The 21,550-nt window shown below is 34.2% G+C and overlaps 3 protein-coding genes across 3 annotated transcripts; 1 reads left to right on the plus strand and 2 right to left on the minus strand.

Moving 5' to 3' along the window:
- Window positions 1–10: 10 nt before the first annotated feature.
- On the plus strand, window positions 11–1,650 carry LOC144852338 (potassium channel, subfamily K, member 16-like). The gene is made up of 2 exons (XM_078710119.1): window positions 11–377; window positions 998–1,650. The coding sequence occupies exons 1-2, from the start codon at window positions 11–13 to the stop codon at window positions 1,648–1,650; spliced, it is 1,020 nt and encodes a 339-aa protein (XP_078566245.1).
- An 824-nt stretch (window positions 1,651–2,474) lies between these two features.
- LOC144852339 (potassium channel, subfamily K, member 16-like) lies at window positions 2,475–3,753 on the minus strand. Its single transcript, XM_078710121.1, has 2 exons — window positions 3,430–3,753; window positions 2,475–3,046 (listed from the first exon to the last, which is right to left on the minus strand). Exons 1-2 carry the CDS (start codon window positions 3,749–3,751, stop codon window positions 2,475–2,477), a joined length of 894 nt encoding a protein of 297 aa, XP_078566247.1. The 5' UTR covers window positions 3,752–3,753.
- A 58-nt stretch (window positions 3,754–3,811) lies between these two features.
- Window positions 3,812–21,171, minus strand: LOC144852340 (uncharacterized). The gene is made up of 40 exons (XM_078710122.1): window positions 21,167–21,171; window positions 20,644–20,690; window positions 20,404–20,514; window positions 19,871–20,026; window positions 19,601–19,750; window positions 19,371–19,493; window positions 18,816–18,888; window positions 18,541–18,581; window positions 18,194–18,316; window positions 17,705–17,777; window positions 17,485–17,525; window positions 17,168–17,317; window positions 16,882–17,061; window positions 16,389–16,508; window positions 16,087–16,221; window positions 15,851–15,964; window positions 15,598–15,714; window positions 14,948–15,073; window positions 14,674–14,808; window positions 14,437–14,556; window positions 14,115–14,231; window positions 13,366–13,491; window positions 11,125–11,238; window positions 10,905–11,021; window positions 10,498–10,647; window positions 10,056–10,172; window positions 9,850–9,969; window positions 9,642–9,758; window positions 9,429–9,539; window positions 8,532–9,332; window positions 8,006–8,186; window positions 7,780–7,826; window positions 7,553–7,628; window positions 7,286–7,348; window positions 6,792–6,866; window positions 6,623–6,686; window positions 6,420–6,518; window positions 6,084–6,266; window positions 5,794–5,844; window positions 3,812–5,463 (listed from the first exon to the last, which is right to left on the minus strand). Exons 1-40 carry the CDS (start codon window positions 21,169–21,171, stop codon window positions 5,416–5,418), a joined length of 4,917 nt encoding a protein of 1,638 aa, XP_078566248.1. The 3' UTR covers window positions 3,812–5,415.
- Window positions 21,172–21,550: the final 379 nt, after the last annotated feature.

A 21,550-nucleotide genomic window follows, 5' to 3' on the forward strand; every position in this document is an offset into this window, starting at 1 on the left:
CGTCAAAAAGATGGCGCCTACTGAAGAGGTGGACGGAGATCAAAGCTATGCAGATTGTACGAAAGTAAGATGGAAGATACTGGCTTTGGTTGTATTCTTCTGGCTATATCTAGCACTTGGAGCCATAGTATTCCCGTTGTTAGAATATGAAAATGAACAAAACTCCATCGAAGAATTCGAAGTACTCATCGAAATATTCTTGAACAAGCATCCTTGCTTGGACCTGGCAGAAGTCTTGCAGATTCAGTCAGACGTCAGTGATGCTTATAATCAAGGCGGGAAGGGAATCATTTCTGTGATTTACAACGAAACGATCGAGTCAGTTTGGGATTTTCCGAACGCTCTATCGTTTGTTAGTACCATTCCAACAACAATAGGTATGTACTACGTTAACATCTCGATTTAGTCTTGAATTCAAAGATAATTTACTTTGGAAAAAAATAATTTGTAGGCCTATGTAACAACGAGGATGCTGTATGTCAAAAGATTCAAAAGCCAACTTAGCTACATCAAAGTCACAGAGAAAACATGTTTCAGATCTGTTGTGCTGATGATAATACATCTGTTTAAAAAAAGCTGCTGAAAATGTTAGAAATGTACTTAAAGTGTGGCTCCAAGTTTAAAAATTGTAACGAACAAATGTATATTCAACGACCTCCTTCTTTTTCCGAACATTCTACTTAAAAGGTTTCTATTTTTATTTAAAAATATAAACTTTTTAAACAACATAGTAAATCCACCTTCTTTTCGACAGAAGTGAAGAAGCAGAAGGAGTGCCGTTAAATAATTCCTATTAGGCCTATTATAATACCAAAAAAAAAGAACCTCTGGTGAATTATTTAACGATACTCGCTCTGTACTACTGCTTTACTGCTATCGAAAAGCTGTTGCAAAGGATTATATTTCATAATAAACTTTAGAAATGTTAAACCAGGAAGACATTTATTTACTGTATTTTGATCTATCACTAGGCCTAATAATATTTTATTTTCTGCAGGATATGGTCATAATACTCCAAAGACCGTTACTGGTAGAGTAAGCTGCGTCATATTCGGGATAGTTGGAATTCCATTATTGACGGCTATTACTGTGAAATGCAGTGCAGCCTTCACCAAAGCCGTCAAAAGACTGTACAGATTCCGGAAATCAAAATGGAAAAAGAAGATTAACCTAGCAGAACTTCCCGCAGTGATGAAATGTATCTTCGTGTTTTGGATATTTCTAATAGTGGTGTTATGTATAATATTCCTACCAGCTATATACTTCAAACTCACCAACGATTGGACTTTCTTGGAATCAGTATACGCAGTCTTTATTACAGCGACAACCATTGGTTTTGGAGATTTCCCGCTTCTGGGTAGTTGTGAAAACAACGATTTTACCTGCCATTCTTTGATGACGTTAATCAATATTTCGTTTTCAATTATCACTTTGGGTATTATCGATGCGGTGTACATGTACACGATTGGAAATCAAATGGAGACAGGCCTGAAGCAACACGATCATACCACATTTATCCTCAAGAAACTATCGCATAAAAAACAAAAGATGTCTGCTACAGCGAGACGCAACAGTCGTCTGTCAGAATTGCAAGAGCAATATATCAAGAAAGAAGAAAATGAAGATAGTGTGGACACTACCGTTGACTGATAAATAGAATAATATTCGAAATTAAGCTAAAATTTGCACTGTTTTATCATTTATACTGGAAGGATTGTAGTGTTATTCGTGTCTGGTTACCATTGCTGGTCCCATGGTGTGCTCGTGTAAGACGTAGGCTAAACAAGGCCAACAGCCATTAAGTCGCGTGCTACAATGCATAGTGATACCAGACCGACAGACAGACCGACAGACCGACAGACAGACCGACCGACATAGTGAACTATAGAGTCGCGTCCACGCGACTAAAAAGAACACGTGAAAGGAAAGGGTATATTGCCACTTCCCGATAGGATCTGTATAAAACAGAAAAGGGCTTTGCCATGGCGGATGGGATCTACCAACACTAAACAGGCCATCATTGCCACTTCCCAATAGGATCTTTATAGAACAGAACAAATACCGGACAGGAAAGGGCATATTGCCACTTCCTGATAGGAGCTGTATAAAACAGAAAAGGGCATTGCCACGGCGGATAGGATCTATCAACACTAAACAGGCCATTATTGCCACTTCCCAATGGGATATTTATAGAACAAAACAAATACCGGACAGGAAAGGGCATATTGCTACTTCCCGATGGGATCTGTATAAAATTGTTTTGCGGGTTTGAAGTGCAAGTTTGTAATATACTACGATAGATTAAGTGTATGTAGGCTATATAAATTGTCTATAATTATTATTATTATTACGAAAGTGTGGTATTCAATTTGTATGTACAATATCAATAAATACAAAAACTAAAGCATATTCTACGTTTTGTTCTTTTATTATAAAAATACTGTATGTACAATTTATCAACGTCTTTATCTGTCTTAAATATTAAATACATTTTCAGTATTTCTTGCCACAGGCGAATGGACAGTCGCTATTGCTATCGTTTGAATTGTAGACCTACTTTTCGTTTTTCGAGTTTTTTTGCCATTTGGAGGCGGACCTGCAACAAGTCCGAAAAGCAGTGTAAACACGGCAATAAGCAAAGTACACCACGATATCATAGCCACACATAATAACAATCTATAGCTAAAGTCCCAAGATGGATCCGCCTCGGGAACAAAATCACCAAATCCGATAGTTGACATAGTGACAAATGTAAAATAAAACATCTCAAACGTTCCAAAGTTGTATAAACTTGCGAAGCCCACCGATGGTGGGACTATACCGATCAAAATAATTACAGAGGCGATGAGACAGTTACAAAAGATAATCATGCTTTTGTTTTCAAGTTTGAATTTGCTGACAAGACGAAAAGCACACTTCCGATGTAAAGTGGTAATACCGTAGCCTGCAAAACTACCAACAGCGATGACGATTGGAATTCCCAAGATCGAGTAAAAAATGCAAAATAATCGACCTCCTGACGTATGAGGGACAATGTTTCCATAGCCTAAAAATGGAAAAACGAGTTAAATAAATTATGGAACGAGCCTAAAAATGGAAGAACGATTTAAATCAATTATGGAACGAGAATCTTTGTATAGAGTGATGATGACGTAAAAATGATTTCAATATGTTTCGTCATTTCTTTTGTTACGAAATAAATCATTAAAAAAAGATTAATAATTATAATACGACGTTCAGGCCTGTAGTCGATGTTTGAATTACTTTGTAGTAACAGTAATTTCAATTAAAAAAACAAACATGGTTACACGACCGTGATATTAAAAACAAAAACACAACACAAAAATGAAGTAGGCCTACTAAATTTAATATTTAAACAAGTACAATAGAAATAATTTTAGTTATAATGCAACATATTTTGAAACTTACCTATTGTTGATATAGCAGAAAAACTAAAGAATAACGCATCCGGCACTTCCCAACTAGAGAAAAAGGTGTTGTTGTCCGATGATATATCGATAGTGGTATACAGCCCTTGGTTAGCGCGACCGAATATCGCAGCTAACTCGCGTAGAGAGTTTGGGTTAATACATCTTTTGGACGCATATAATTCATCAACGTACACTTCAAAATCTTCGATGACTTCAATCTCGTACGGTTTTTCCACCAAAGAAAAGACTACTGTCCCGGACAGTAGATACAAAAGTAAAAGAAAGGCAAGAAGAAGCAATTGACCGATACAGGACTTCATTTTTTCAAATGACGAATCAATCGCTTTATTGCAACAACCAAGCACTTGAATCACTTGTAAACATCCATGGTACAATAAAGTCCTTCAACCCGCAGATTTCAGTAAGTCATATCAAACGCAAATGTCTATCAATACATTGTTTCAAATTATACATTGTAATTACGTTAGTACTTTTATTAATAATTCTACGAATATATTAAAATGTGATTGTAAAACTATCGTAAGGTCGCTTGTAGGCTTATTATATATACAAATATAAATTGTTGAAAACCAGACGATTTTATGCACTAAAATTAGCCTATATTAAAGATAATTTATCCGGGGAAAATGGCGATTATTCTTCATGGAATGCAATGTCCCTTTATGAGATTCGAAATACTTGAATAATAGTGAATACATCTTTAAAAAGTACATAAACCTGTACAAAACATGCATATATTATACAGTATATATATTGTATTAGACAACCGAAACTGAAAATAACTGGAGCGACTGTCGTTTGCTGGAAATGGGCATAAACAAAATGCTAAGAAGACAGAGAAGATGAGTTGATAAAACAGAGTTAATATTACGTGATTGTTAATAAACGATTAAGTTATTTTGTTTACAGAAACTGACAATAACAGGAAGTCGGGAAACTCGGAAAATTCGACAAAAACCCGAAAGACGTCAGTCATGGTGATAATTTGCAATTAAGTACTACAACGTCCTGTTTAGTGTGTTTTTTTCTAAATATAATTTAATAATAACTGCTATCTTTACAAAATAAAAAATTATCATTATAATGAACGTTCTGTTGATATTGGCCTTTGTCCACCTACTTACTATTATCATAATTTAACCGTAAGGCTAAATGTGTACTATATTATATATAATGTATTAAGTTACTGTACTGTATTATTAAGTGTATTATTATGTATTAAGTGTATTATATTTGATACTGCAAACCTCGTCCATTTTGCATTTGTTTATAAACAATATTTTCAAATAGATTTACATATAATTTATTATTTATTTATCATTATTATTCTATATTCATTTATTATGTATACTATTTTACTATAATTCGTTCATATTTAGGTTGATCTATTTACAGCACTATTTTAAATAGTAAAGGTTGACCACAACGAATAACCAAACAAGTTAGTAATAACCAACAAGTTAGTAATAACCAACAAGTTAGTAATAACCAACCAGTTAGTAATAACCAACACGTTAGTAATAACCAACCAGTTAGTAATAACCAACACGTTAGTAATAACCAACACGTTAGTAATAACCAACACGTTAGTAATAACCAACGAGTTAGTAATAACCAACAAGTTAGTAATAACCAACAAGTTAGTATTAACCAACAAGTTATTAACAACCAACAAGTTAGTAATAACCAACAAGTTAGTAATAACCGACAAGTTAGTAATAACCGACAAGTTAGTAATAACCGACAAGTTAGTAATAACCAACAAGTTAATAATCAAAATCTCTTTAACCAATCTTCGTCATCTTCCAATAAATGCATATTAATATTCACAATTATTATTCACAATATACAAATTAGCACACAAAGTAGTATACAGTATAAAATGTTTCACATTCCATCAAAAAGTAGTCTACACACATTTCTCTGTATGAGGATATGTTCTCCAAATGAGATTTTTGATTTCTCAGTTTACTGCATCAGGTACAAAATTGGCATTGGGATACGTAGAAGTCTGAAACCAATAGAGTGAAAATGAATGAAAGCGATTACATTAAAGAAAATTGATTGATTGTATATCTGATAGTGTTATTTGTTTGTTTCCTGAACAATTTGCCGGAGACTGGTGCCGCGGTGCATCCTCTTTACATGGAAAACAAAGAATGAAGCTGATTTTCCACTAGGCGAATTTGTTCGCGCGAATCAAAAGCGTCAGCTTATACGCATGCGTATCCATGTTTCCATCTTCCAAATCCCTCTCTACGTATGCGTATAAGCGATTCGCAAAAAAATATGCCTAGTGGAAAATCAGCTTTGAACACAAGTAGAAGGAAACTAGACTTACCTTTTTAGATATAGTAGGCAACTTGCACTCTTTTCTTCTTTTGTTTCTAATCTAAATAATAAGTATACGGTAATGATTATACATGTTTTGCCGGTTAGAACATGCGCAGTAATCTTTTCCTTGGTTATTAACCATCGCTGATGGGTTTGTGTAGAGATCATCAGTTTTATGTTTTATTTCGTGTGATGTATATCAAAACTTCACACAAAATAAAATCTGAAGAAAAAGGTAAAATACTAATCATAACCCGGGACAGAACCACTATTTCGAGAAAACCAAAAATAACTTACAATTAAAAATATGATAACAGCAGCAATTAGACCAACGGCCCCGGCAGTAACCCCAATAATAAGTTCCAAGTTCGTATTGTTTTTCTTGTTCGGGTTTGCTGCAGGTTCTGATATTACGGCCACGGTGTCAGGAATAACCACAATATCTTGTCCGTCAAATGTGAAAATATATTCAGAATCAAGCTTAAAGGGTATCAAAATAATCAACAGTCAAATAAACAAAAAAGCTAATAAAAAACAACACATTATTTGCATAGGAAGTCAAGCCAACCAATAAGGTATTATTGTATCATACAAATTTGCATAAACAAGTTTAACCAACCAATCAAAACCCACCTGTTTCACGATATCAGCAGCAACCTGTGTCACGTCTGTTTCCACTAGTTCGTCACTGCTAACAAGTTTGAATTGAACGACTATACTACCGGGTGATAGCTACAAGATAACATGTATATGAGACATCGGCATTAGCTTCAATTGAATTGAATCATAGCTAAAACTTTGTTTCAACTAAGTACGATCTAAGTTACGGTACCTACCCGAAAATCTTTTAATGATGTTACTGGAAGAGACAGTTGCTTAGCTAAGTCCAGCCGTAGGCTCCTGAAAAATGATAATTTAATGGTGATTTTATTTTATTCATATCTCCAAATTTGTATTTATTTCTTTTTAGTTGATTTTTTAAATTTAAGGTTTAGGCCTACTTACTGTTTAAATGTTTCGATATCATCTTCAATATTTGCAAAATTGTAATCAAGGTGAAATGTCAACTCAACTATTGTTCTAAAACGAATAATGTATTATTGTTATTACATTGTAATCGATTAATACGTTAGTGTTAATTGAATTTATATAAATCATACATACATCAAATAGACAACTATTCTATAAATTTTAATTTAGGCCAAAGTTTGAATAGGTAGTAGGTTAAAAGTCATATACTTACATATCTATTTCGATCAGCCAAAAATGAAATAAAAAAAAACAAAGCATGTTATAAATATATATATATATATAAATATATACTATATAATCATTTGAAACAGAAAACATTGAATACGGCATTAATACAGTTACCATTTGAACTGGAATGTGACTATATTACGACCACCACAATTCGGTTTACATTCACGCTTCTTATTGTCAGTACTTGCTGTATAACTTTCATTAGCAACGTTGTAGTTAGAATTTAAAAATATAACAAATGTATATTACCATCACAAGCTATTTCTGTACAACTCCAATCCCCTTCTTGAGTACAAAAACTATAGAAATAAATTTGTTAATGTAATAATTGAATGTTGAGCTACTCTAAGTAGGCTTAACAACTTCTAAAACTTTACTGAATATACGGTATGTTAACCAGCAACCTTCTGACGTCACTCTGGTTCATCGATTGCACCAAAAAGGTTATACTACTTATTAGCATAATACAAAATAGAATAATTATATAATATTAACATAATTACCAGGTGTTACAACCGTCTTCGGAATCTCGTTGATCACCTGCATAATACGTCTGACCTCGATCTATACACGTTGAACCTAGAAAACGACAGAATAGTGTCAGATGTTAATGGATGACGCTCTCGCTACAATACTAAAGCTTACATGCCAGAAGAGCGACTTTTCCCTATTCGATACACAAAATGATAAAATCTCAAATGGTTACCAATTTGGTAAGCCTATTACTCACCACAACGTTTTTCTGTGCACTTCCATACACCTTCTTTCTCACATATACTGAAAAAAAAACATTGCAGATAGCTTGTTTAGTTTCATTATATGGTCAATAAATGTTTCTTGAATTGAATTTCTTCAATACATGTTATTATATATTAGCAGCGTTCAAGAGTTTATGAGCAATAACTGCAATCATAAATACAGCATGGCATGCCACTCTGTCGAAAGTAAATACGTACCATTTATTACATTCGTCAACAGAATCCAAAGTTTCTCCAATTGTATATGTGTGTCCATTTCTTTCACAGAAATCTTCTTCACAGAACTCTCCACGTTTAAAGGCTGGACATTCACAGAAGTAGCCAGCAGATATAGAGTGGCATTTGGAACCGTATCTGCACTTATTCTCTTTACAATAATCTAAGAAAGAATATTATATACAGTACATTAACTTCATTTCATGTTTCGAAAAATGCAAATGTTAAAATCTTGCAAACTTTACCAAACTTTTGCAAACTCCGAGATTGCCACAGTTTGGAGAAAGTTTGTGAATAAATCCTGTCGACACTATTCTAGTCTGCCAAGCTAAAGTGCACGACCTAACTTCTGAAACTTTCTGCAGTTTGTCGAAGTTTATCAATTGGCCTAAACTACAAAAAAAAACACGTATAATCTAGTAGTAGTTTAGTTTTTAGTACCTCAAGAAAGAGTTTGCAAACAAAAATGTTGATGAATCAGTAATGCTATTGTAGACTAAGCTCTTACCTGTACAGTCCGCAACTTTACCCGAACCCAATACAAACTCTGCAGAACAGGAGCCGCACTGATTAACTTGGCAGACAGCATCAGGATGCGCAGAACACATGACCGTCGCACACGGGTCTGATGCACACCGGAACACGGGCTGGTTGTTAGGGCACGCATTGCATTGTACACGATCACCAGAAGTCGGATCGACAAACTTATAATTGCATTTCCCACAGTAAGTTGCTTTACAAACTGCTTCTGGGTAACCAGGGCATACGATACCTTGACAAGGGTCGTGTAAACATGGAACATAAGGAAGACCCGGCGAACATTCTTGCATCGTGTCGGGACACTCTCCTATTTTTGTTCCGTCGGAATCGTAAAGTTCTGCTATGCAACTTGTACACGTGTCCACACGGCATTCTGCTCCTCTTGGAATCGACGTACAAGCCTTGCACGGGTCAATCGGACATGGCAGTGGGTTTGAGCAAAAGTTACACATTGCAAGTTCATTGTGGCCAATCACAAACACCGGTTTACATTTAGTATCGCATTTGTTGTCGTAGCAATACGCAGACGGATTGTTTACAGAACAAATGGTGACGTCACACGAATTGATCACACATCTAACAGATACGCCGGCCAAGCACTCTGGGTAACAATTCACTAAACTTCCATCCTCATCATAGAATTCTGCATTACATCCTCCGCAGTAGTTTGACTTGCATCTAGCGTTGGGGTAAGCTTGACAGGTGGTCACATGACAGGGATCGAACAAACAAGATACGGGTTGAGCTTCATCTGGACACGTTTCATTTACTATAAATATAAATTATCCACCATCTTAGTAGACCCGAAATATACATAAATTATTAAGCCTTTAAAATTGAAATAAGAGTGTAACATCTGTCTTACTTGATATTTCACAGAATCGTCCGGTGAAGCCTTCTGTACACGAACAATCTGGTAATCCTTTAAATGCAGAGCAACGGCCGCCGTTGAGACAAGGAGAGAAGAAACATGGATCTACGGAATAAAAAGTTCAGTAATGCACTACGTAACAAAGATCTTCAAGGCAGAGGGTTTTTTTCGAATACTCGGATTCATTCAACATTTGATAGCCCCTACCTATAATGGTGTTCTCGCACTGATATCCAGATGTTCCGGCGGGGCAACTGCATTCATATCCGTTTTCTATTGGTCGGCACCGGCCGCCATTTTCACAAGGTTGACCAATGCAAGGTTCTGTATAAACGAAATAACGTAGTTTATCAATACAATCATATTTTCAAAACGTGTTATTTTGGCAGATTTGTAATTACTACTAAGTATTTACCGTATTCTTCACAGAATTCGCCACTGAAGTAGCGTGGGCATGCGCACTTCCAATCATCTGTTGCGTCTTTTATACAAGAGCCTTTGTTTAGACAGCCAACTATTGAACAATTCTTTTGATCTTTTTAAATGAAATAAAAAACAATTAATTACATTTATGAAATATATATAATGAATAATTATTTGAAGAATAAATAGATAACTTACTTTGTTCACACGAAGAACCAGAGAATCCTTCTACGCATGCGCACGTCGTTACACCCGATACTCCAGCAACATAGCACGTGCCGCCATTTTGGCATCTATTAAAGCCACAAAGCTCATCTTGAAAATATATAAAAAGATAATAATATTGCCTTGTTAGTCAAGCTTTCAATAATTAAACAGAAAAAGTACAACCGAATGAGTATATTTATTTGGACATTTGATGACAAAAGCTCTGTCTCACTATCAAACTAGTTTAACAAAAAAAGTGTGATGTGCCCAAATATGGTAGTGAATTGCCCAAATATGGTAGTGAATTGCCCAAATATGGTAGTGATATGACATCATCATGTCCACATATGGGCACATCACATTTTTGTCACATAAACTTTGATAGTGTAGACAGAGCTTTAGCCTAACGTTTACAAAACTTCTGATAGTTCACCTTGTTCTTCGCAGACATTTCCGCGGAATCCAACAGGGCATTGGCAGAACCATAGGTCTGGATAACTAAGTGATCCAGAGTCATCTGGTTTGATACATTCTCCACCATTTAGACATTCTGTGGTGGAACAATCCAACTCTATCGGAACTTCTACTTAAAATGAAAAACATATAATAAGTTAAGTGGCAGCTACTCCGATATACGCAAACATTAAGTTTCATTTTATTTATTTTTTATAATTTTATTAGAAATAAAAAAAGAGAGGTTCGTACGTAAGTCTGGTGGGGTAGGCCTACAAAATGTCCAAACTTCACTTGCTTTCAATGAAGTTGATTCACACAGGGCAGTGATTTGACTCAGATACCTGGAAATTTGATTTAGATTTATCAGATGGAAACTGAACTTACCGCCAACTTCACAGTTGATCCCGCTGAATCCATCTTGACATTTACACGAGTAAAAAATGTTAAAAGTATTTATACACGATCCACCATTTTGACAAGGTTCACTAAGACAGATGTTTTCTGTTTATAAAAAAAGAATAGTTTTTTCGAAACACAACATATGAAATGGATAAAGAACATCGGTATGTAATATAATAAACATAATTAATCTTTTATTACGAACGTTGGTCACAAAATGCTCCGGTAAAGCCATCTACACATGAGCAGGTAGTCCATGTTCCGCTAACCTTATAGCACGTTCCCCCATTTTGACATTTATTGACGTCACAAAGATTACCTAAAAAGGACAAAATCATGTATAATATAATTAGTTCCATTAGTTGAGTTACACCGAGAGAAATAGGCCTACTACATTTAAAATGAATTGCTATTGCTATTTACAGTCCGTTGATGAGACATGATTTCTACACTAGGAAAACTTTTCCAAATGTTTGTTTTCAAACTAAAAGCCTAGTCTATATTGGCAAAAGGTTGTCACGAAGTGTTTTCAAAAGTTTGCTTAGTGTAACTTTGGTTTGGAAGTTTAGAAAACAAGTTTACAGAAGTCTACACTTAGCAAACTTTAGTTTCCAAACTCTGATTTTGCAAACAGAATTTGGAATTATGTAGGGACATGGTCAACCAATCAGAAATGTGTATTGGAAAATGTCTAATTGGGATTATGTAGGGACATGGGCAAACAATCAGAAATGTGTACTGGAAAATGTCTAATTGGGATTATGTAGGGACATGGGCAAACAATCAGAAATGTGTACTGGAAAATGTCTAATTGGGATAATGTAGGGACATGGGCAACCAATCAGAAATGTGTACTGGAAAATGTCTAATTGGGATAATGTAGGGACATGGGCAACCAATCAGAAATGTGTACTGGAAAATGTCTAATTGGGATAATGTAGGGACATGGGCAACCAATCAGAAATGTGTATTGGAAAATGTCTAATTGGGATTATGTACGTAGGGACATGGTCAACCAATCAGAAATGTGTATTGGAAAATGTCTAATTGGGATTATGTAGGGACATGGTTAACCAAACAGAAATGTGTATTGGAAAATGTCTAATTGGGATTATGTAGGGACATGGTCAACCAATCAGAAATGTGTATTGGAAAATGTCTAATTGGGATTATGTAGGGACATGGTCAACCAATCAGAAATGTGTATTGGAAAATGTCTAATTGGGATTATGTAGGGACATGGTCAACCAATCAGAAATGTGTATTGGAAAATGTCTAATTGGGATTATGTAGGGACATGGTCAACCAATCAGAAATGTGTATTGGAAAATGTCTAATTGGGATTATGTAGGGACATGGTCAACCAATCAGAAATGTGTATTGGAAAATGTCTAATTGGGATTATGTAGGGACATGGTCAACCAATCAGAAATGTGTATTGGAAAATGTCTAATTGGGATTATGTAGGGACATGGGCAACCAATCAGAAATGTGTATTGGAAAATGTCTAATTGGGATTATGTAGGGACATGGTCAACCAATCAGAAATGTGTATTGGAAAATGTCTAATTGGGATTATGTAGGGACATGGTCAACCAATCAGAAATGTGTATTGGAAAATGTCTAATTGGGATTATGTAGGGACATGGTCAACCAATCAGAAATGTGTATTGGAAAATGTCTAATTGGGATTATGTAGGGACATGGTCAACCAATCAGAAATGTGTATTGGAAAATGTCTAATTGGGATTATGTAGGGACATGGTCAACCAATCAGAAATGTGTATTGGAAAATGTCTAATTGGGATTATGTAGGGACATGGTCAACCAATCAGAAATGTGTATTGGAAAATGTCTAATTGGGATTATGTAGGGACATGGTCAACCAATCAGAAATGTGTATTGGAAAATGTCTAATTGGGATTATGTAGGGACATGGTCAACCAATCAGAAATGTGTATTGGAAAATGTCTAATTGGGATTATGTAGGGACATGGTAAACCAATCAGAAATGTGTATTGGAAAATGTCTAATTGGGATTATGTAGGGACATGGTCAACCAATCAGAAATGTGTATTGGAAAATGTCTAATTGGGATTATGTAGGGACATGGTCAACCAATCAGAAATGTGTATTGGAAAATGTCTAATTGGAATTATGTAGGGACATGGTCAAACAATCAGAAATGTGTATTGGAAATGTCTAATTAGGATTATGTAGGGACATGGCCAACCAATCAGAAATGTGTATTGGAAAATGTCTAATTGGGATTATGTAGGGACATGGGCAACCAAACAGAAATGTTTATTGGAAAACGTCTAATTGGAATAATGTAGAGACATATGCAACCAAACAGAAATGTTTATTGGAAAACGTCTAATTGGAATAATGTAGAGACATATGCAACCAATCAGAAATGTGTATTGGAAAACGTCTAAGGTAGTACCTCGTTCTTCGCATAATTCGCCAGTGAATTCGGGTGTGCATTGACAATACAACGGTGAATTGAATGTTGCTTCTATACATTCACCACCATTTTGACAAACAACGTCTGAACAACTAGCTGGTCCTTCTAAAAGAAGAATTAGTACAGTTAATACATCTGATGGTAATAATAATAGTTTATTTTTGCTTAGGCATATATGCACAAAGTCATAGACAACATATCTGTGTGAGTTTTATGTAACATTCAGTTAAAGAAACTCTGTTGAAAAGTGGGTCTATTTAAAATAAAAAGCAATGTTAAATGAAGAATATGTTAATGTTTGCTTAAATCGTTATTATTAAGTAGTAATCATTAGTTAAGAGAGAGAGAATAGCATTGTTGTTAAATGAATTTATTTGATAGAAACAATGCAACTGTAATAGTAGACTATGATTATACATATTTATAACAAGAAAAACTAATAATACAAAAATTGGATGGATTTATTGAAAATTAAATGTACAGTATTAACAGATAATTGTATAAACAAACGTATGCAAGTATAAAATATGCAGATAGATGAAAAAAAACCCCCAAAAAACAACTATGTAAATAAAAAAAGTGTTAATGGTATAAGTAGGCCTATGATATATTAAAAAGGATACAAGTAGAAGATGTATTTAAAAAAATATGACATTGAATGAATAAAGGTGGTGGTTAACCACGAAAGAAAAAAAATATCTGTGTAAAAATAATCAATTAATACATACCATCAATTTCACAATTAACACCACTAAAGCCATCTTGACAACCACATGAGTAAAAAATGTTAAAAACAGGAGTGCAAGTCCCTCCATTTTGACAGGGCTCACTAAGGCAAATATCCACTGTTGTATAATAATATAAATAAAGTTAATAAGGAATAAATAAATTTTAATTCTTTTAATTTATATTTGTTTTTTTTTTGTAAAAAGTGTCTAGAAAATAATTCAAATCTGTGCATGATCTTGAGCCATCTTTGCTGTCATTGTAATATGCATTGATTATATCTGATGTGAATTAAATTGAAAAAAAAAAGATAGCGATACTCACGTTGATCACAAGAAGAACCACTATAGCCCCCTGTGCATGCGCAGGTTGTCACTGAAGTTTGACCGTTCACCAAATAACACGTACCCCCATTTTGGCACCTGTTTACGTCACAAAGCTCAGCTTCACAATAACAAGTAGTAAGAGATGGATGAAGACAAAACCATAACCAGAAACACCTGGATAATGTGCAATTTTATATTCTTAGGAAGATGAATTTATAGCAGTCATTATAATTACCTTGAATTTCACATAGATCTCCACTGGTTCCAGTAGCGCAGCGGCAGTACCATGAGGAACCGGGATCACCGACACTATCTACGTCAATACATTCACCGCCATTTTGGCAAACAACAGTCGAACAATCAGAATTTTCTGAAATAAAGTTGATCACTATCAGTATCATATTTTCATTATTATGCCCAATCACACTATATTAAACTTGTATTATCGTAATCGTTATAATCATCACTAAAAACACTTGATTGTTTCCACTTTTACAACTTATAATTACCGATTTCTTCCTCGCAGAACTCTCCGACATAAGTTAGTGAGCATTGGCACTGCCATCCCTTGGGTGAATCAACTTCTATGCATGTACCGTTATTCTCACAAATCACAGTCGAACAATTTTTATGAGCTTAAACAAACAACATTTTCAATCAATTTAATTATGTATTATGATTTATTTCATAAGGCATGAAAGTAAATATAACGGAAATTTTGCAAAGAATATTCATTATCAACTCTGTACTGTGTATAAATATAAGAAAAATTAGCGCCCCAACGGTTTATTATGAAGTTACACTCATATATACTCGTATTTGTCTGTTCGCCATCTCTCTTCCTTTTGATTTTCCCTGGTCCCTGCTGTTTTTTTTTTGGTTTTTGTACTTAGCATTATAGATTTTAATTTATTTAACCATTTTTTTTCTTTATTTTGCTATTTTTATTTTTATTCATTTTTTTTAACCGTCATTTTGCCTATATTATATTTATATTATATTTTATTTCTGTTAAAGGAAAGTCTTTAAACAGTGATTGGGTTCGCTTTTGATAATCCTGGCTTTTTGTTTCATTTTGTATTTTTATGTATTCTGTTGTAATTGTAATGAGCCAATATTGAATAAATCAAATCAAATCAATATGAAAGCAACAACTTACTGTCCATCTCACAATATTGTCCCATGAAATCATCTTGGCATTTGCATTCGTAATATGCATTTAAAATAGATATGCACGTCCCACCATTAAGACACGGTTGACTACGACAGATATCTTCTGTTATTTAAAAAAAACAATGTAAAAGGTTCTTTCTTTCATTTAAAATGTCAATGTTTAATATCCTCAAGTAGACTTTTGAGTTGGTCGTCAGTTTGTCAATTTCAACAGAACAAAATAAATGTAATCAACTTACGTTGTTCACATGAAGGCCCTGTAAACCCATCTACGCATGCGCATGTCGTTACCGTGTCGAATACTTTATAACATGTTCCACCATTTTGACATCTGTTCATGTTACAAAGTTCATCTTGAAAAAACAGCAATAATGATAAAATATATATTAATATAGTAATTACTGCTGATCTGCCGCACTCATATTTCTTTAAGATTAGTTTTCAATGATATGCAATAATTTATTAGCCATTTTACCTTGTATTTCGCAAATTTTTCCGCCAAATCCAGTAGGACATCGGCATGTCCATTGAGGTTCACTGCTACTATAGTCGTAATCTGGTTCTACACAAACACCGCCATTTAAACAGATTGCCTCGGAACAGCCTGATGCTGTAGAAAAAAATTATATTAAATGTATTACCTTGGTAGAGGCACATGTGTATTACCGTCAATAAACATTCTTCCATACTGTTTATTTATATCGCATGTGACACAACTTCATTCATAGTCACACCTTTAATAATTACGTCAAAGATTACAAAAAAAGGTTTGCTTACGTGGGGTTTCACAGTTTGTTCCAGAGTACCCGCCAACGCATGTACAATTGTAAACATACTCGTCAGCAACTTGTGAGCAAATCCCACTATTTAAACAAGGATCATCATTACACAGGGAAGCTGTGATGTAAATTAATAGATGATTTAATTATCTGTCGTCATTAAGAGTTTCCTAAATTCATCTTGTCTTTCTTTCTAATTGTTGTCGTCAACGTCTTATTCATTCGTAAAGTCTAGTCTAGCAAACTTTATCGAATGTTTTTTTACAAAATCTAAGTTTGCGAACTGAAGTTTGCTATTGTAGACTTCTGCAAACTTGTTTTCTGCAGTTTGTCGAAGTTTGTCTAGCAAACTTTGGAAACCTTATATGTAAAGTTTAGTTTAAGTGTAAACATTTGTTTAACTATTCACTCTCCGATAGAACTTAATCTGAAGCACGAGTAAGAAAGTGGCAGTTGTCTCAGTTAATGTCAGTTTGACAGATACTACTTACGGCATTTAGGACAACATGCACCGTTGGACTGTATTGGATCTGAGCAAGGCAGCTGTGGACAGATTGGTGCTCGACACAGAACGGATCCATTGAAACACTGACATCTTTGACAGCGAGATGAAAACATGTCGTCTTCCGCGTACCATTGGTTATTGAAGAAACAATCAGATGTTGAATTCGCTAAGATAACAACAAAAAATGGATTAATGATGATCAATGGCAGTGATAATGATGCTGATGATTACAACAATGATTATTAAAATAGTAGTTTTTCTATATATTATACCTTCAATTGGTGTCATACATTCGCCATTACAACCATCTCCACAACATTTTTCGATTCCATTACAATCTATGTCATCACGACACTTAGGCTTACAGTCCAGATGCAAAGTTTCAGAAGACGTTACGGGACATGAACCTCCTTTTTTAACAGCTATAAAATAAATTAAGGATACATGTACCGTTAAATAATAATACTTGTTCCCTATGTCGTCATCAAATGTAGCCTATACTAAATGACTTCGTTTACTCTTGGTTTGTTTATGTGATTATTGCGTTCCATAGTTTGGCGTTTCATATTAAGTATAGCAAACAACTTACGACAAAGATGACTGCATTCTAAAATTCCTCCATTACATGTACTGAAAATAGATTGAAAATAATATGTAGTGTTTTTACTCTTTGGTGTATTTCGTTTTCGTTTAGGCCTATAGCTATATTGATTTTCATTTTAAATATACCGCTACACTCTCATTCCTACAGACCTAAATCGAGATTGTTTCAGACACGTAGGCCTAACAGTAATTGTAATATATCTTACCACGAGTTGCAGTGTTCGTGATACGAGTCTCCACGTTGTAAAATTATTCCATCATAATTACACGCTAAAGCATCTTAACGAAAATGAAATGGATTAGCGTTAACATTTAAAATGAAAGCACTCAGAAACTGAGTGAAGTACTTGGCAAAATATCTACACAGAGGGTGCATGTTGATATTTCGGCCAATGTTAAAAGAAAACACGTGAAATAATTAATAAGCCGAATTTCTTGAATTTCAATAGGCAGGTTCTGTAAGTATATACCTATTTACAGAATGATAACTTCAAAATTATATATTGTGCTACCAACCAAACAAAGCAAGTACTATAACACCTTATGTACAGCACATCTTTTCTTAAAACTTCAGGACATTCCCAAAATAACTATCGTAATCTACCGGCGAGTGGAACATAAGAAAGTATCGCTAAAGCCTGATAGTATTCTGTCACACTAGAGATGATTTAGATGTATTTAAAGTGAAATCTCACCATAATTAGGCAGAGTACACGTTTGATTGCAACATTTCTGCTGCCTTGCGCAGTCTTGATCCACTGCGCAAGTTGTGTTATTGAGGTCTTCTATTACAGTTGGACATTCTCCTGGTTTGTCACCTGTGTTAGATATGCAAATATTCAAATGTAAATAATCCTGTACAATATAGAAAAGAGAAGGTTGTTTTTTTTCATTAAATAATTGCAGGATACCGGTAGTTTGAGAAGGTTGTATTGAAGATAAAGCAATGGTTCTTACCGCACACACGGATATAGAAAAACATTATTGAAAAAAAATAAATTTAAATTATAGAAAATAAACAAAATCTTGTCATTATATTTACCACATTTGTCGGTGCATTCTAGTATACCATCATTACAAAGACTAAAAAAACAAAAAAAATACAGATAAAATAACTGGAAAAAAAGTCTTTTGTGCTATCCATTATCTGTGATATTTTAGTTTCGCGTATGCAGTAGTATTAATGATATGACAAATGTAATTGTTCCTTGTGTAATTTCGGTAGTAAACGTGGAGCTTCTTAAATTACATGACAACATTTGAAGAATTTACTAAATTGACTCGCTGCAAATGATATTAGACGAAGATCTTACTTACCAACTTAAACATTCAAAATCAACTAACTGAGTGTCTCTGTAAACTGTACCATTAACAACACAAGCTTTTCCATCTGTTAAACAATCAGAATAAAGCGCTGTCTACACTATCAAACTAATTTGACAAAACTGTGTAATGTACCCAAATACGGTAGTTATATAACGTCATCGTGTCCATATATGAGCACGTCCATTTTTGTCACATAAAGTTTAATGGTGATGACAGAGCTTAATTAGGTTATAAATGAAGGTGGAAAGTTTAAGCTTTGTCGTACTTTTTTTTAATTTTAAGTGATATTTGTGTGTTACAAACATATAGGACTGTCATATTAAGGTGTTTAAAAGGAAACTAGAAAACTAGATTAATGAAAGGAAATGTGAGTTTACAACTAATTCCGGTATTGTACCTTCATTTTATATATGGGTTAATCACCGACATTACTTATCGATTAATAAGCTGGTGTGTTTAGTTACTAGGAAAACGGAAAGACTAGGACTTAGCTACCTATCCGTGGTTCCCTTTTAGAAAAGAACAGAATAATGTGTTAAGGTTTACCTGTTATTTCACAATAGTCCCCTCTAAACCCATGTAAACATCGGCAGACGGCAATTACTGACATTATGTCCAAGCATGTGCCACCATTTTTACAAGGGGACAATTTACACGTTCCAGATTCCTCTGTAGTGAAAAAAACGAAATAATAATCGAGAAATAGCATTATTAATTAAGTCTGTCTATTGATCCTAAAGTCAAACTGTTATATATATTGTTACATCTGTAAATACCTGGTTGCGGATCGGCACACGATAACCCGCAGCCGTTGAAACAGCACTTTTGAATCCCATCGCAACTTGAATCATCATGACATGTATTCTCACAGCTCCCAATTGACGTGAAACTACTTCCGGGACAGAACCCTTCTTTTGGTTCAGGCCCTGTAATAGTTTGAAACTAAAAATATATATTGTCTGCAAGATTTTTCTCCACATTAAGCAGTATGTACAAAGACCAAACCGAGTATTTAAGCCGAGTGAACTAGAAAAAAGAAAACTTACAGCAAGTTGGACAGCAGTCACCGGGTACAACCACCTCGGTATCACATGATAAAGATGGACATCCTGAGGATGGTTTACACGACACTGTACCATTTACACATTCGCAATCCCCGTCACAGTACACGTCAGCTACAAATTCTCCGTCTAAACACGATCCTATTTTTAAAGACAATGAAGTTGCACATTATAACGAAAAAATCCACATGAATATTCATATCGCTTTCTGTATGAATACATTATTAGACGCAAAATATCAACTATTTTTTCTGCTGAGTTGTCCTTCAAGGTCACTAAACTACTCTTGTAGCTTTACTGATATACTCTATTTTCATTCGTTGTTGGTTTGTCATTGGAGATTTTTTTTAGTAGTATTTGCTCTGACTGGAAAACTACATCGTCTACTCGTGTATTACAACGCAAAAACTCACCAAGAACCGATTTAATATAATTGAAATTACATCAACTAAGATACATATCTGGTTCTTACTCTACTTATAGTTTAAGGTTTAACAAAAATTGTATTTCAATTTTACCCTCAAGTTCACAGCTTGGTCCAATGTAGCCTTTTTTGCAAAGACATTCGTAACTGACGTCATACCGTACACAAACGCCATCGTTAGCACAAGGTGATGACAAACAAGGATCTGTTGGATTATAAGATTAAAGACCAATGTTATTAATAATTTGTCTATCTTTGTCTATACAACAACCATTAAATTGCTTGTATTGCTAGTGTTTTTAAACAAATTAAAGTTTGAAATATAATGAATTACCTGAGCAAGGCTGCTGGGTACAGTTCCAGCCTTCCTCTTGGCAAATACTATCAAATAAAATACGCAATTACATTATTATGTATGATTTACACACACTCAAAAACACTAAAAAAACGACAAAGGGATGTAAAATAGGCAACATCTTTTTTCTTCTTATTTTGGTAGGATAGGATAGGCAGGTAGGTGCCCTTTTCACTCGAGCTCCTGTGAACTATTTCATATGGGAGAACAGAGTGGTGTAAATGATTCCTCTGCTTTTCTTATTTTTTGGTTATCTTTTTATGGTATTTTATGGATCATTTTCGTGTGTGAAGCACTTAGAAACACTACCATTATTAAAATAGGAAAGTATATTCTATAGAATGCCAGTTATTACTTGACTAAAATTCATAGTCATAATTATTTCCTATAGAATTATTATTATTATTACAAGTAATAATGCTATTATTTTTTTGTATAACTTTATATTTTTTACATGACTCTCCACCCACGCAGACCAAACTTTAGCTACTGAATATCATACTCCATTGTTTTATGTTACTGTAATGTATTGCACATAATGTTTTTGTTGACATAAGTTGAAATTACCATCACTCACCAGGTGTTGCAGTCCTGTTGTCTTTCATATCCTATTCTGTATTCTTTTTCGTTTCCATCATAACATTTTAAAGATACGCCATCTAAATATTACAAACACGTGAGATGATAATGACGAAGATAATAATGACGAGTAACGATGGTGACGAAAATAATATTGAATAATACAATGATGATTATGACGACAATTATGTCGTTAATATAATCTGAATACAGATATGGTTATTTATTATTATTATTAAATCCAAAGGTAAATTACTGAACAAATGACAATTCTTTGGGTATCAGTGGCTGGATCTCAATGTAGATA

This window comes from Antedon bifida, chromosome 9, assembly GCF_963402885.1.
Source record: "Antedon bifida chromosome 9, ecAntBifi1.1, whole genome shotgun sequence".
Lineage (NCBI taxonomy): Eukaryota > Metazoa > Echinodermata > Crinoidea > Comatulida > Antedonidae > Antedon > Antedon bifida.

Coding starts and splice junctions, on each gene's coding strand:
- LOC144852340 (XM_078710122.1), bottom strand. Junction 17,318..17,484: donor AGAATGCAGTCATCTTTGTC/GTAAGTTGTTTG, acceptor TTTATTTTATAG/CTGTTAAAAAAGGAGGTTCA. Junction 15,074..15,597: donor ACAATATTGTGAGATGGACA/GTAAGTTGTTGC, acceptor TGTTTGTTTAAG/CTCATAAAAATTGTTCGACT.
- LOC144852339 (XM_078710121.1), bottom strand. CDS start 3,751: ATGAAGTCCTGTATCGGTCAATTGCTTCTTCTTGCCTTTCTTTTACTT. Junction 3,047..3,429: donor TTCTGCTATATCAACAATAG/GTAAGTTTCAAA, acceptor TTCCATTTTTAG/GCTATGGAAACATTGTCCCT.
- LOC144852338 (XM_078710119.1), top strand. CDS start 11: ATGGCGCCTACTGAAGAGGTGGACGGAGATCAAAGCTATGCAGATTGT. Junction 378..997: donor TACCATTCCAACAACAATAG/GTATGTACTACG, acceptor TATTTTCTGCAG/GATATGGTCATAATACTCCA.